Source organism: Trachurus japonicus, chromosome 14 (assembly GCF_045865225.1).
Source record: "Trachurus japonicus isolate A0001 chromosome 14, Traja_1.0".
Classification (NCBI taxonomy): Eukaryota; Metazoa; Chordata; class Actinopteri; order Carangiformes; family Carangidae; genus Trachurus; species Trachurus japonicus.
Window position 1 is genome coordinate 20,490,939 of NC_140920.1, and position 16,445 is coordinate 20,507,383.

General features: G+C 42.2%; 1 protein-coding gene across 3 annotated transcripts in view; it reads right to left on the reverse strand.

The window, feature by feature from the left end:
- Positions 1 to 6,449: 6,449 nt before the first annotated feature.
- The window catches only part of tmem132e (transmembrane protein 132E), a 510,081-nt gene continuing 500,085 nt past the window's right edge, over positions 6,450 to 16,445 (reverse strand). For all 3 annotated transcript variants that reach the window (XM_085798304.1, XM_085798303.1, XM_085798305.1), the window contains exon 9: positions 6,450 to 9,240. In XM_085798304.1, the coding sequence (XP_085654430.1) occupies positions 8,170 to 9,240 (1,071 nt within the window). In that variant the 3' untranslated portion in view covers positions 6,450 to 8,169. The remainder of the gene's footprint in view (positions 9,241 to 16,445) is intronic.

Consider the following 16,445-nt stretch of genomic DNA (forward strand, 5'->3'; position numbering starts at 1 on the left):
TGTTACTACACTACCAATCACAGACAAGAATTGAACAAGAGGAAAACTATGAATGGACTAAGGAGGTAAAATAAAGTAGGGTAAATGTGTGAAAATAAATGTGTTTGCTATTGCATATTTATGCAATAACACAGGATGATTTTTGTTTGAATGTATTTTGACACATGCTGTCATTGTCTCTCTTTCTGTCTATGTATCTTCCGTAGTAGCAGTGAGTTGGGACTTATTGCTACAGACGTGTGAGGGAAACTGGAAAGAATAGGGACAATATTGACTATGGTAAAGGTTAAATATCACCATTCCCTCCCCTTGTCTTCATGTGAGTGCCACAAACTAAATTACAATCACCTCCAATGTGTTGGAACGGAGGCAGAACATTGCTATTGATCACCAGTAGTAGTCAGTAATGCAATTCCTATTGCACTAAAGGAGTTATGATCTGAATTGTGCTCAAGAAGTTGAAAAACTGTTGAAATGTACTTTTTTCTCTCTCTTTCTCTTTAAGGGCGTATCAACTTCCCCTCAACCTGAAATGTTAACAACACAGGTACAGAAGGATTTTTACCAGTCACATAAAGAGTTGTTGCCCCTACCTACAATGCAACATGTCTTGTCTGAGCATTGCATTGTGGTCTATGGAGGAAGCTGTCAGTGTGAAGCTGTTATCTCTGCTTCTGCTATGATGGATTTCTCCCTGTATGATTGCTGAACGCCTGTGAAAATGGTGAGTCTAGAAAGAAGCCTCTCTCTTTGAATCTGAGAGCCTGACACTGAAACCTGACATTTACTGTTGATGTTTCATATAGTTAAAGATATTTCTGTTGTCAGGTTTCATTGCAACTGCTCTGGAAATATCTTGACACTAGATCACAGTCTCCATGACTAGCCTGTTATCCACAGGAATAAAATAAATAAACATAGAACAACATAAAAATGGGACCAGAAATGTTGGCATCAACTGCCTGAAGCCCCCCCCCCCATCTCAAGTATAACATATAGGTACCATTGCATTTGATTTTGGGTATTAAAGCAGAAGTAAGTGGAATATTTGTGTTAATATAAGTCTTAAATAGTTACACCTTCCGACAGTAATCACTTTTATAGAGTGTTTGGTCTGAAACACGGGTCTGTCAGTCACTCTACTCTGCTGTAAGCCGAGGAGAAAACTTTCCTTGTATCCTACAACCTTTATCCAATGAGGAGAGAGAATGGCATGAAGGGGCGGTCCTCTCTGTGTGTGCAGCCAAGGGATGCGCGTGAATGTGGTGACGAGGACGGGGTCTGCTAACTCCATCCGATGACAGGAAGTTAGCCAAAACCACCGGATCGCTTACTTCTGCTTTAAAGGTCTATATTTATGCACTTTACAGTAACTGAAAACATATATGGTTTCTCAAGCAGCAAGTTCCTCTGTAAGAGGTTTGATATGAACACTGATTTGAAGGAGCCCCACTCCAGAAGTGACCCTTTATTACAGGTTAGATAAGGCATAAATGGCTGGTGTGCTCGCCGAGGGCCTACAGATTGATTCACTCAGAGTCACCTCTGCACTCCACATTGAAACAAATTACCACTGAACTGAATCCATTCGACTGCTGAAATGCCACTGACATGAGGCATCAGAAAAATAATATGTTAAACCAGAGAAGTTATTACCAAGGTGCACTTGTACTGTTCATTTGAGCATCAAATGTGCAATTAAATGGATCAGCTACAGCAGATTACCAGCAGAGGATGAAATGGCAAAATTGCATGAATGCCTGCTCTAAAGTACTGTGTGTTTCTTTCATGTCCACATGCCCAACACAACACAGTCATTAAGCTAAGGTTCATGTTATAAAAAACAAGGGTCATCCTATCAGAAATTAATTTGCCAAAGGGGGTTTCAAGGACACAGGAGCTAGTATAACTGAGACCAATGCTATAGATAGTGTTATTAGTTTTTATGTTTATTATTATTAACAATACTGTCAAGTTATGACTCCATAAACATCTCATATATATATATATATAGGTATTAACAGCTGGGCATAACTGTTCTTAGTAAACACCATAAATAAATAAAATGTGTTTTTATTTTTTTTATGAGGGACTGTTTTCAAGATAGGTGTTTCCCCACCAATATTCATCAAAATATAGGAACGTGTCAATAATGACATACATAGTTAGTTTACAGTCACGGGGCTGTTAAATTATTAATTAATTAATTAATTAAAATCAACTAATTGTCTTTTCCTCACCATGAGAATAATATAGAAAATCACCTGACTTGTTTTTTTTAAAGAACAACATATATATATATATATATATATATAGAAGATGTGACACACACACCTCAGTTTGTTGCACATGAAAATTAAATCAGGTCCCATTTGAAACCTCAGGTGTCTGCTTAAGTAGCTGTGAGCATATTTAATATTTACATGGAGATATAAATATATATTGTGACCTATAGATATTTTAGCGGGTGTGTAAGATTCACAATCACCAGGGAATACCAGTAGGAACTATTGGGGCTATTCTTGTGATATTTTCATATTTATTATTGATTAAAAAGAGGAGATTCAGCAAGAGGCAGCTCTTTAATACATTACTACATCCTCCTGAGCTGTATGGAGGAGGCTTACAGTATCTACTGTCAGGAGTTACAACGTTGAGGCCACTGCTCACAAAGCACAGACCACCCCCGGCACTTACTCTTTAATGGATACAACTTGGCAGCACCTTGCAGGCCGTGTTGTATTTTCTGTACCAAGATGTGTTTACTTTGTGTAATAGGCATTTTGAATCTGTTCAGGGAGTTTTCATTACATTTACTGTACAAAGACAGAAGTACTTACAGAAGTATAGACCTGAACACAAGCAAGAAGATACAAATAAAAATACCATTGTAAGACCATCAGTAAAGTCAATATGGACTTCTGCTTGCTTTTAAATGTGGTTTGTAATAATAAGCCAAAAATCCCATTGTGTTCTTCTACCATTTCAGTTTTATACTACTGCCATATTGATCTCCATATGCATGACACATCTGGCTTATGCTTTCTCAGTTCATCTCCATTTTACTATACAAGCTTTTGCTATTAACTATCAGATGTCACCATCTGCCCCCTCCATCCTCTGGACCTACTTACCGTCTCCTAATGACCTGTGTGGCTTACCTGAGTTCAAAAGGCTTTGATGTCAGTTGCCCAAATGAAGAGACCTAAGACAGTAAACACTCCAGACTTCAAATAAAACCCCAAGTATGGATTTTGTGGCCGGGAGCTGCTGGATGAGTAAAGATGCACCACAGCAGGCTGGTATACCCACATCTCTGCAGGATGTTTGTGCTGCTGCTGGAACCACCAGTGAATGTGATGGAAGGGCTTTTAGACTTGCCACAGCGAGGGGTGAACAGCAGTGATCCATGGACTTCAAACACTGGTAGGACTCAAGCCTGGATCTGATCAACACTGGCAGGGACACATGCATGGGCAAAGGTGTGAGATGTGAGCTTCACTGTGTATGGCAAAAATTCAGAGAAATAAAACAATCTTACATAATCACCCTCCTCTTTTGTCTTGACTGTCTTCTCACTTTTCTTCCCACTGAATTTGCCGTTGATGCATCAAGTAAAATAGGCTTTCTTTTTTAAAGGTCCTCTATAAAGTTAGCTGTCCATATCTCTTTTGATTATAGATGGTCTAGATTCTATATGAATTCTGAGAAGTATCAAAGCCTCAGTCCACAGAGAAATACACCCAGTCTGTATTCAGAAAATGAGCCTTAAAATCAGATGTCAGGACTTCCTGTAACTTTGTGATGTCACAACTAAGGAGCCACTGCTTTCAGCCCCACTGACCTGGACCCATTATCCAACCTTGTGGGATTTGGTTTTGAAATTTGCTCTATTTTGACTCAAGAAAACTGTCAACCAATGAGAAAAGAGGCTCAGTACCTCCTCTCTTCTGATTGGCTCAGCAATTTGTTGTTACAAGATCTTGTGACAGAAATCTGAGAGAGGAGATGTGCTACAATAAACTACAGGAACTACAATGAGTTGATTTAGGTTCTTAAGGGGCCGTTTGTTGGGCGCTCACAGCACTCAGCGCCCTTGGCGGAAAAACGCCCTCAGCGCTTGCTTCTTTTTGTCGTGGCGCTCACAGCGCTTTGAGTTGAAATCTGTTCAACTTTTAGAACAGCGCCGCACTCGTCAATGTCACTTTTCCCCGCACTGACCATTCAGAATCAAGAAGGGGCTGGACATACAGTACGTTACCGACAGCAACACAACTGGAGACGTGGCTTGGTTTATATCATGACCCACACTTGTATTGAAGGTAGGACCAACCTCAGGGTCCATGTCAAAAGCTGCCGCTAATGCTATTGTGTATTTCTGACATTCGTTGTAGTGTTTACATTAAACAAGGCAGAAACACAGAAGTGTCAGAGGACTCGTTTTGTAACCTAGCGACAGCGGCATTCTGACGGGGGAGACAACATTTCAGAATGACATGTAAAAAATGGGCCTTTAAATATCTGTGAATTAATGGAGGCTAAAGCTTAGAATGTATAGGCTAAATAAGGCATAAATTGCAGAGTTACACAACCATTACCTTCATTTAGTGTAGAAATGAAACATGTTTGAGGGTTTTGTACCAATCCTCTTGTGAGGCATTAGTTGCCCAATGAGCCACACTCCTTCAAGGTCAGAGTGTTGCTTGCTGGTATAGGGCTATATCACGCTCAAGCATTTAACATGTTTGAAAAACACATTAAAGATTTCCATTCATGATTAAACTTCACCTTGTCAGAATTAAGTAAAAAAGACAAATTGTTTGTGTATTGCATTTTCTTTAGTACTTTACATATAACGGGAAAATACAACGGTTTGTTTTCAAGAGAATACAGGAAATTTAACAGTGCTCTATACATTAACATATTATAATCAGTGTGGTGGTTACCTGGCACAGCCAACTGAGTTATGCACATCGTGCATGGTTTTCCATTGGCGCTGGGAGAGGGATGGGGAGCAGGAAAATACAGTTCTTCAATTACATGTTGTAAGAAGATTTAGTTTCTATTAGCAGCTTGAAGAAAATACAAAATGACCGCTAACACTGTTACCAAAGCAGCATTACCAAGATTCACAGGATGTAAAAAAAAAAATGATGATGAAAAAGTCAAATGTTGTGAGATGATTCATGTGATGTAAGATATTTTACATATTGTGTGAGTAAATTAGTGGGAACAAAAACTGGATATTGTAACAAAACAGTATGTGAAGCTGCTATTAGATACTTAATCTAGTCTAGTAACGTCATCAGATCGGAGTGACGACATTAACGCTAAACACAAAACAGCCAGCTTTAGTTAAAGAAATCCTACATTCATCCTGACACCATCACTTCAAAGTTACACCTGAAACGCTTCCAGCTGGCTGCCGCTGTTCTCAATTTCATGGCAGATCATGTTGATGCTGTATCTGAAGGACGGGCTTGGACTGTCAAAAAAATACATCTCATCTTCTGCTCAGATGTTAACACAGATTGAACATTATTATACAGTAGAATCAGGTCATTATTCATTTCATCCACGTGGAACATAGAGAGGGCATGCAGTAAACCAAATCCTTAAAGTCCCAATCCAGGATTTATCAGTATATCAAATGTGGGTCTATATACATGTAGAATATTCAAAGGTGTGGTTTACTGATGGAAAATAATCTCATGGCAACTTTAGTAAAAGTGGAAAAAGTAAAGCCTGTTCTGCTCCAGTATTTACAGCGTTGCTGGAAGGAAACTTTATCAATCTTCAGATCACATTTAGCCGCCACGTAACGTCACTCGATGAACAGGAATCTATGTTTTAGTCCCGTTTGAAGCTAGTATTTGTAGAACAGCACTGCCACAAGGAGAACAATTCTGGATTGGGTCTTTAATCAGGCTGCAGGGGGCTGAGAAGCAGGTAGGATGGCAACAAAATGTACATTTGGAGTGAAAGAGAGCTTGTGCTCGTCGTCACCACAGAGGGAGCAAACAACATTAGTTTTCTCATAGAATCACCAAAAATCAGTCAGTCAGTTAAAAACAGAAAATAAAAATCCAAGCCCTTATATGCAGTAGAGAATTAAAGGAAAGTGACACGAAAACTTTTTTTTTTTTATCTCATAGCTGCTTCATTAGTCCTGAAAAAAAAAAGAAAAACTTGTTTTGTGTAAGATCAGAGCTGGAATAACATCAACCTTCATCTCCAGTCATCCACTCTACTACTAAAAAGCAAACGCTACACTAACAGGGCAACTGCAATTAAAAATTACTATTAACTCTGCTTTCATCATGCGCTCCGTCACTACGTGTCTGGCTGCATCGCTGCGTTTTGGTTGAAATCTCACTTGAGATGTTTGATGCTCTTTTGCCATGTCTCTCCTGTTGTTTTCATCCTGCTTTAATGCGGTGGTGTTGTCGGTAAAACCTGTAAAAACTCAACACAGCAATTAACACCTCTGCACACGACACAGCACACCGCCTGTCTTGTTTACAGTCAATCAGCATCCTGAGATACGTTCACACGTCTTTTTCCAACCGCATCTGCACAGCTCAGGGCCTCTAACAACACCACGGTGAGAGCTACTAGTCTGTCCATAAAGTTCACACAAAGCAAATCTGTGACCACCCCTCCCCCACTCGAGTGAGAGTTCACAAGAACAAAATTGGGACTACGTACATCACACAGTGTGTTTGAGAAACAGCATGACAGTATGGGATGACCGTGATCTAAATGGCGAAGGAAAAATAAAATGTGCTCGATGATTCTTCTGTATGGGTCCTGCAGACTTTCAGTGAGAATGTTTCCAACTAGCTTGTGTTTTTTCTGAACATTTCCCAGAGGCTGGAGGCCAGGTTCTCGAGGGAGGGGGGATAAATCATCAAAAGATTAGATCTGTTACAATTCTGATGCAAATCCTCATCTTCAACAATCAAATGTGACACCGGTTTGTTAAAAAGCTACACTTCTGTCGGGGCGTCACTGAGGGGAACCGTCTACTCACCATAAGACTAGAAAACTTTCAAGACATCAGCCAGCGCCCTCCGCTACTCCTATAGCTCCGAGTTAGTAGCTTGTTCAACCTTGGTGCCGGAGGCGGCTCTGGCTCTGACTCGATAACCGTATATACATATTACTAGAGAGGAATGTCTGCATGTAGGCCTGACATGGCATGCGTGTAATGCATGATAACATATTTACTCCTGTAGTGTGTATGAATGATTATATAATTACAATACAAACATTTACAAATTTGGAAAAAAAAAGATTGTGCCTCAAAGATCCCCTTCCATGCAAAGACTTGTCAGAGATCCTCACAATACCCCATGCTCGAGATCAGTCGTAGCATTTTACATACTTGCTCTTTACTACACTGCCTCTAGCCATAGTGAGAAAACAGTGTGTTTGTTGACTGATAGAAGAAGTGAACTGTGACTGTTTTGATAAGGCATTAGATTTGTTCAGGACCAGGAGGACTAGTAGTAGTACGGCACTGCTTTTGACTACCTATGAAATGTAGAAAAATGTAAGGAATGATAATGAGTACAAATCATGAGTGTGCTGCACCAAGAACAACAATGAAACAAGTTTTGCCATTAAAAGAACGCTTTTCCTACTTTGGCAAAAACAAAATGATTTTTTTTCTTCAAATTAACTTCTCATGAGAGTCTTTGACAGTATTTCTGTTCATCAAAGGCCTCTTTGTTTGGAGAAGGTACAGTACTGCAGAGTCCCATTGAGCCAGCAACTACACAGCCAACACCACACGTCCTCCACTCTCCTGTCCATGTCGGGCTTCCTTGAGAATCAGGTGCTGAAAAGAAGAAGAGCTGGAGCAGCTCTCACGTCCGGCCATGGCTCAGCTTTCCAGTGAAACATAATTCCTTTAGCCACAATTTACAGATTTCTCTAGTGATTGAGATCCTCTGGTCAAGTCTTTGGCTTCCTGGCTTTCTCTTCTGTGTGAGCGTGTATAATATTACAGCACTGTGCAAACTAAATGGAACAAACCCTAACCAAAACAACAGTTGGCCTTTTAGTCTGTGAAAATGTATCTTTCACTCAGGTGAAAAAGAGAAAAATAGAAAGGAACGTTTCTTTAGAAAGCTGAGAGCAGTGCTTCACACTGCGCCTCTTATCTCAGGCTATTTCTTTTATTCTGCGCATGTAATCATGCAGTTCCTCTGGGTCTTGAAAGCCCATATCCTGGCAAACCCACTGAATGTCCTCTTCATCTGCGATGGGGATGGAGTTGTAGGGCAGCTCCTCCGTGGGCAGGGTGGTGAAGGTGGTAAACTTGACTCTCTTGCGCTTGGAGGTGGGTGAGCTGGCCTCCTCGCCGTTATCCTTGGTGGAGCCGCCGGAGCTGCCGTCACCCCGTCCGTGTACCTGGCTTTGAACGCTAGTCTGGGAACTGCCACTGCTGTGGTGGTCCCCGTGACAACAAGTCTGCACGCCCTCCAGAGGGTTACTAGGACTCTCCACCTGCTGCGGTGACAGATCGCACTGGGCCCTCAGGGGCTGGCCGTTTCCCAGGAACACCCAGTGGTGGGAGTGGTCCATGTTGGCCTGGCCCTCGGGCGGGATCCGTTTGTGGCGGTATTTCAGCACAAAGACTATGCAGTTGATGAGAAAGACTAAGATGGCCAGGCAGAAGACTCCCAGTAAAGCATACATGCCGATTTCAAGGTCGGTCATGTTGCGAGGTGAATGCACAAAGTCGTCCTCCTCCTCTTCATCACTCTCAGTCGGCTGCTCCTGGTTGCTAATAGTGGGGAAATTAGTGTAATCAATGGGAACGCTCGCAGGCTGCTCGTTAGATGTCTCATAAATTCTTCCATTGATGTTTGGATCAATGATTGGACGTCTGGTGACAGGCCCCAGCTCGATCTCGCCCTCGGTGGTTGCCTCCTCTTCAGAATCTTCCTCTGGGCCGAAGCGGACCTTCACAAAAACTGCAGCGGACGCAATGACGCTTTTGCGTTTGGTTTTCTGGCAGGCCTCGCAGATGGTCATCTCTACACGGACCATCTCGCCAGATCCCTCCCCCTCTGCCGCCACCACAGGCCAGCGCTGCTGAGGCTCCTGGGAGACTGACACCACCTTATCATCCAGTGTGGAGGCATTGAGGTTGTAGTCTTTGGGATCGAAGTAAGTCAGAGTGGCAGCTGTGTTGTCACTGAAAAGCATCCAGACGGCCAAACTGGCCTCCTGTCAGACACAAAGAGAGAAATACAGTTCAGATGATGAGATACACTTTGGTTTAAGCTAAGAAATGGAAATGTTTGAACTCTCCCGACCTCCATATAAAGTAACTGACACCACAGAGAGGGCCTGTCCTCAGTCAGTTAGTGACAACTCAAGAAAAATATATTGAAACAATTCAAAACCTCTGTAAAACTACACAACACATGGCACATACTCCACAGCAAACCAACAATGTTACAGTAAATCACCTAAATACAGAAAGACAGCCACCTTCTTGCATCTGATTACCAGGCTCAAAACACAGGACAGGTTATTGTAATCGTCACTACAGAAAGTCTGCTAAAAAAGAATAAGACACTAAAAACTTTATTGTCCGTCACAAGATAATGTTTCTGAACAACTTTTGCAATTACACTGGATTAATTACTTCACTGGACAATTTGTGCTAAGTGACTGAAAAATGTAAAACCCTCCAGATAATGGTGGATAATGATTCTGCTGAATTGCTCTTGTAGCAGAAAATCCAGGTGCAAAAAGGTTGAACATGTCTTCAAACATACTGTTGGTCTAGCGGTAATAGTGACCCTAAGACTTTAAGTGCTCATAATAGCATCTGGGGCAGATGCTTGGTTTGAAACTGACATTTAAAGAAGGGGAAATGTGTGACAGGCAAGGCAAGGCAAGGCAATTTTATTTGTATAGCCCGTTTTTACAAACAGTTTGTCTCAAAGGGCTTTACATGGCATCGTAGCAACATCCTCTGTCCTTAGACCCTCACATCGACTGAGGAAAAACTCCATGGAAACCCTTTTAACAGGGAAAAATTGGAGAAACCTCAGGGTGAGCAACAGAGGAGGGATCCCTCACCCAGGACGGACAGACGTGCAATAGATGTTGTTACAGACAAGAAAACAGTTTACAGTTTGTCACAGAATGTGCGAAATATGGAAATGTTAGCAGGGGTTGATGAAGGCAGTCTCTGGTGAGGGGAGGAGGGGGGGGGGTATCTGGCCAGCTCGTTGGTGGCAGACTTGTCCATGGGAAGGGAGGGGAGGCCGGTCTAGCAGTAGGGGAAAGGGTGGGAGGGGGGGCGATGCAGGCGGCAGCTGGTGCAGAGAGATGAAGCTCCGGTGGATCTGCGGAAACACAGAGAGTACGAGACACCAAGGCCAAACTACAAAGTACAACAATATACTGAGGAGAGGAGAGGAGGGGAGAGGGAAGGAGAGGAGAGGAGAGGGCTCTTTGTAACCAGATGTGTCCCCAGCAGTCTAAGCCTATAGCAGCGTAGCTATAAAATGGTTCAGAGCTACCTGAACCAGCCCTAACTAAAAGCCCTGTCATAGAGGAAGGTCTTAAGTCTAGACTTAAATGTAGTTAGAGTGTCTGCCTCTTTGACCCATGGAGAGAGCTGGTTCCACAGTAAAGGAGCCCGATAACTGAAGGTTCTACCTCCCAGTCTGTTTTTAGAGATACTGGGAGTCACTAATAGACCTGCATTCTGGGAGCGGAGTGCTCTGGTAGGGAATGATTAGTGATGATTAGTTCTTTCAGATAGGTTGGAGCTTTATCATTAAGAGCCTTATAAGTCAGCAGAAGGATATTGAAGTCTATTCTAAATCCTACAGGAAGCCAGTGGAGAGAAGCTAAGGTGGGAGAGATGTGCTCTCTCTTCCTAACTCCTGTCAAAACCCTCGCTGCGGCATTCTGGACCAGCTGGAGACTCTTTAGACAGTTTTTCGGACATCCTGACAGGAGAGAGTTGCAGTAGTCTAGCCTAGAAGTGATAAATGCATGCACCAGTTTCTCAGCATCACTCTGGGAGAGGATATTCCTAATCTTAGTGATACTGCGCAGATGGAAGAAGGCGGTCCTAGTCATGTGTTTTATGTGGGAGCTGAAGGAAAGGTCCTGGTCAAAAATGACTCCAAGGTTCCTCGCAGTTGTACTCGGGGTCAGGGTGATGCCATCTAGAGTAGCGATCTGATTAGAGAAAGTGTTCCTGAGATGTTTAGGTCCAAACACAATGACCTCAGTTTTATCTGAATTCAGTAGCAAGAAGTTAGAGGACATCCAGGATCTAATGTCTTTCAGACAGTCTTGCAGATTGATGAGGCGGCTTCTGTCATCTGGCTCCATGGACAAGTAGAGTTGCGTGTCATCCGCATAACAGTGAAAATTGATTGAGTGCTTCCGGATGATGCCACCTAATGGGAGCATGTAAAGAATGAAGAGGATTGGCCCTAAGACTGAACCCTGCGGTACACCATACGTAACTCTGCTATACTCTGAATGGTCGTTATTAACATTAACAAATTGAAACCTGTCAGATAAGTATGACTTAAACCATTTTAGGGCAGGTCCTTTAATCCCAATTTCATGATCTAGTCTCTGCAGCAGGATGCTGTGGTCGATGGTGTCGAATGCAGCACTGAGGTCCAAAAGTACAAGTACAGAGATGAGACCTCTGTCTGAAGCTATAAGAAGATCATTAGAGACTTTGACAAGTGCTGTTTCAGTGCTATGGTGTTCTCTGAATCCAGATTGGAAAGCTTCAAAGAGCTCGTTGCTGTGCAGATGTTCATGTAGCTGCTCCAGGACAATCTTCTCAAGGATCTTAGAGATGTAAGGAAGGTTGGATATAGGCCGATAGTTGGCTAGGACATCTGGGTCAAGAGAAGGTTTTTTAAGTAAAGGGTTAATGACAGCCACCTTGAAGGCCTGTGGCACGTAGCCTGTGGCTAAGGAAAGATTGATTTGGTTCAGAAAAGAAATGTTAATTAAGGGGAAGACATCCTTAACCCTGTAAGACCCAGTGTTGCAGAATTACAACATTTTTGATTATCCCCAAAAAACGTCTAATTCTTTTTTTTTTTTTTTGGTTCAACCACATTAACATGATCATTGGGTCCTATAGTTTGTTCTCACATTGCGATTGGATCCAACATTTGTATATAAGTGCCCGCCCTCAGGTCAAGAAGTCACACAACCTCCAATTTTTTGATCGAGCAACATCCCTTCGATTCACTGGACTGGATTCATCTAATTCAAGTAAGTAAAATGCTTTGAATATTTTTTTTTGTGTTTATTACAATGTCTAGAACATGAACATATATAGTTTTTGTGGAAAATATGCCCCACATTTTATTTAGAGCTTGTTTTATAGTTGTTGCAATATTACAACGCTGGGTCAGAGTGGTAGCCAAAACATCCTGTTTTTGAGAGGAACTTCAATTGAAATTTTCACAATATAACTTTAAACTACACATGATTTACACATTATAGCCTTCAGCCTTATATTGGATTACATGTTTACACATTTGTATTCTATTAGAAACTAAAGAGCAAAGATATATTGCCATATTTAAACATTTTAATTTACTTAATTTCTAACCACCTTCAACACTCAGTATTTTCTCCTTATCACAGAATGCAGGACTTTCTTACAAAGAAATTCAGTTTGTGCATGTCTGCCCTTTGTCTTAGTCTCTATTGATAAGAAAATGTTCCTAGCAATTCATAGTCAAAGCAGGGATGCTCCTGGTGCATCTGTGGCATTGTCCTGGAACAGGTGTTAATGTTCATGGATGTAAGGTGTGGTTGTAAGATGGAGGCTACATGCATTTCCTATTACGATGATAATCACAGTCTCCAATAGGTCAATAGGTCAGTATTGTGTGACCAGTGAAATGTGTGAACAGGCTACTTCAGTGCAATTTGTAAACACTTCATAATGAAATCAGTCTCCCCACCACCCCATCTTTCCTGTTGGCCATCTAGAATCTAGTAAGCATGTGTGCTATTTGTATATACATTTGTTTCATTTTTATTTTTTCCATTTCAGAATGCCACCAGCAAGGCGAGATCATCGGTACAGCGTGCAGGATGTAATTGCCATCGTCCAAAACGGAGAGAGGACATGGGACATGTGGACATGGATTTCGACGACACTGATGCAAGTGACGAAGAATCCGATAGCGATGCCTGTGTGGACAAAGAAAACCAAGAACCTACTGATTGCCCAGCCAATGTGGACATTGAGCCCCAATCAAACAAACACATCATGCCCCGTGACAGATGTCGCAGGCAAAAAAAAAAGATTTTATCAGTCCCAATACTGATTTTTCTGGTCCAGCTCTCACTGATGATGTCAACTCCCTCCTCACACCACTGCAATACTTCCAAAAGTTTGTGTCAGAAGACATGGTTGAAGCTGTGGCAACAAATACGAATGAGTACATCATTCAAAAAGGTATACTAATACCCAAAGCAAGTGTGATGCTGTGAGACTGGGTTGGATGTCTGCCTCTGTTTTTCAGAGGACAAGAACTGCTTCTGGGACTATCACTGTAAATAATATAAATAAATGTCAAAGTTCTTCTTGTTGGAATAAATGACTCTTCATAACAACATGACTGAGATTATTATTCATGTTATATACTGGCTTGGGAAAAGCAAAACCCTGCAAATGAATCCTTAGTTCTGTATTGCTGTTCAGACAATGAGTGGAAATACAGGAGATTCTGCTCCCCATTAAGCCCAACGTTGCAATATTACAACATTCCCGTAAAACCTTACTAAAACATAAAATTTTTGAAAACACTCCATTTTCAGCCCCAACGGCCTCCTACAACAACATCTTAATGGTTGAAAAAAATTTTTTTTGCGTTTTTCTATATTTGGGTTTTACAGGGTTAAGTAGTCTTGTCGGGACTGGATCCAGCAGACATGTGGCTGACTTGGAAGAAGTAATTACAGAAGTTAAGTCTGACAGGTCGATGGGAGAGAAGCTGTCCAAGTGTGTACCAAGTCTGGGAGGTGCTTCTATGGGTACCGTAGTCTGTGCTCCATTACTAGCAATTTTTGTTCTAATATTAACTATCTTTTCGGTAAAGAAAGTTAGGAAGTCATTACTGCTGAGAGTTGGAGGGATGGATGGCTCAACGACACTATGGTTCTTGGTTAGCCTGGCCACAGTGTTGAAAAGGAACCTGGGGTTGTTCTTATTCTTTTCTATTAAAGATGAATAGTAATTGCTTCTAGCATTACGGAGTTCTTTTTTATATATTAATAAACTATCCTTCCAGGCTTGACGGTCTTCCTCATGTTGGCTGGAATGTGTTTTCCTTTCCAGCTGTCTGGTCTTCTGTTTCAAAGCGCGCAAGTTTGGGCTGTACCAGGGAGCTATTCTTTTCTGGTTGATAACTTTCTTTTTCAGGGGAGCTACAGCATCAAGTGTCCCAAGGAGTGCTGCTGCAGTGCTATCCACAAGATAGTCCACTTGTGTGGGGGTGAAATCAGCATAACTGCCCATAATATTGTTACAGGATGCGGCAGCAAGCTCTGCTGGAATAAGCTCTTTAAATCTAGAAACAGCAGTGTCAGATAGACATCTACTGTAGCGGGATTTTTTCCCAGGTAGGATATAATTTGTTAAAGTAAATTCAAATGTTATTAAAGAATGGTCAGACAAGACGGGGTTCTGAGGAAGAACTGTGACATGGTCAGCTTCTATTCCATAAGTAAGTACTAAGTCAAGGATATGATTAAAAGTGTGAGTGGGTTTGTTTACCCTCTGAGAGAAGCCGACTGAATCCAAAAGTGACTTGAATGCAGTAGCCAGACAATCATCATCGACGTCCACATGAATGTTAAAGTCACCTACTATAATGACTTTGTCTGAGCTCATTGCTAAATTTGACAGAAAGTCAGGGAATTCTTCTAGAAACTCAGAATAAGGTGCAGGAGGACGATACACTACAGCAAGTAAGAGTGGTTTTTCTGCTTTCCAGTCTGGGTGAGAGAGGCTGACAGTAAGGCTTTCAAATGTATTATATGAACTATTAGGGTTGATAATCAGATTTGACTGATAAATAGCAGCCACTCCTCCTCCTCGGCCTGTGTTACGAGGCACATGACAGTTAATGTAACTAGGAGGGGTAGATTCATTCAAACTAACATATTCATCTTGCTGCAACCAGGTCTCAGTTAGTGTTAATATGTCAATATGGTGACTTGTAATTAAGTCATTCACTAGGAGAGACTTGGATGGGAGAGAACGAATATTGAGCAAACCACATTTAATAGTTCTATTAGGTTGGCTTGCTGGAGCAGTGGTTTTGAGTTTAACTAAGTTGCTATAAACAACTCCTCTAGATTCGGGTTTAGGCTTAGACAGCCTCGAGGCAGACACAGTTTCTATAGGCTGGGTGGGTGACAACACGAAGGACCCAGCAGAGGGGCGTGTTAAACTGCGGCTCTGCCTGCTGGTCTGAACTCTGGGTGCTTGTCAGGGATTAGCATGGCGAATAAAGTTCCCTATATTCCTAGATAGGAGGGATGCGCCATCCAGAGTGGGATGGACGCCATCTCTCCGAATCAGACCAGTCTTTCCCCAGAAGGAGGTCCAGTTATCTATGTAAGCCACGTCGTTATCTAAGCACCACCCAGACATCCAGCGATGGAATGAACGCATGCGGCTAAACATATCGTCACTCACTAAGTTGGGCAGCGGGCCATGTATTACAGGTATTAAAGTTGCATGTTCTGTAGCTCCTGCAAAACTTTTTGCATCTGGTAATCTCTACAAGTAAACAACATGGAAATGCAGAAATAAAAAACAGTCAGAAAGCTGTGGCTCTGCCTCGTGTTTATATCTCTCCACAGAACATTTCAGTGGTTTAGATGCCATTTTTTCATGGTATTGACCGTGATTTGTATATCTGTTCCCAACTGAGCCTTTGAAGTTCTGGACTTGCTCCAACCTCTAAATCTCCAGAGCGTTTGTGAACATCCGCAGTACCCAGCGCTCAGCGTGAGCCTCGCCACGCACACACACGGCCTGCCTCTGATGTGCACACCAGCAAACCACTTTCAACCACGCAGGAGGAGGACGAGGAGGAGGAGGAGGAGGACAGGGTGGAAGTAACAGCAGCGTTGTCCTGAAGGCTACAACACAGCGGCGCTCTGCAGCACACACTGATAAGCCACACACGGCAGCGGCGACGTGTGCTTCGAATGATGAGCTCTGGTCTTCCTGTTTTGCCATGTGTGATCTTCTCATTTTGTATTTTGTATCACTCTTCAGTGTCTATACCCCCCTATAGAGTCAGCGGATAAAATGCCTCAATTCCTGCACGGTGGTTATCTGACAACATTCATCTGCAGCAGAGAAAACCCCAACACTGGCGTCCATGTAATCAAGGCAG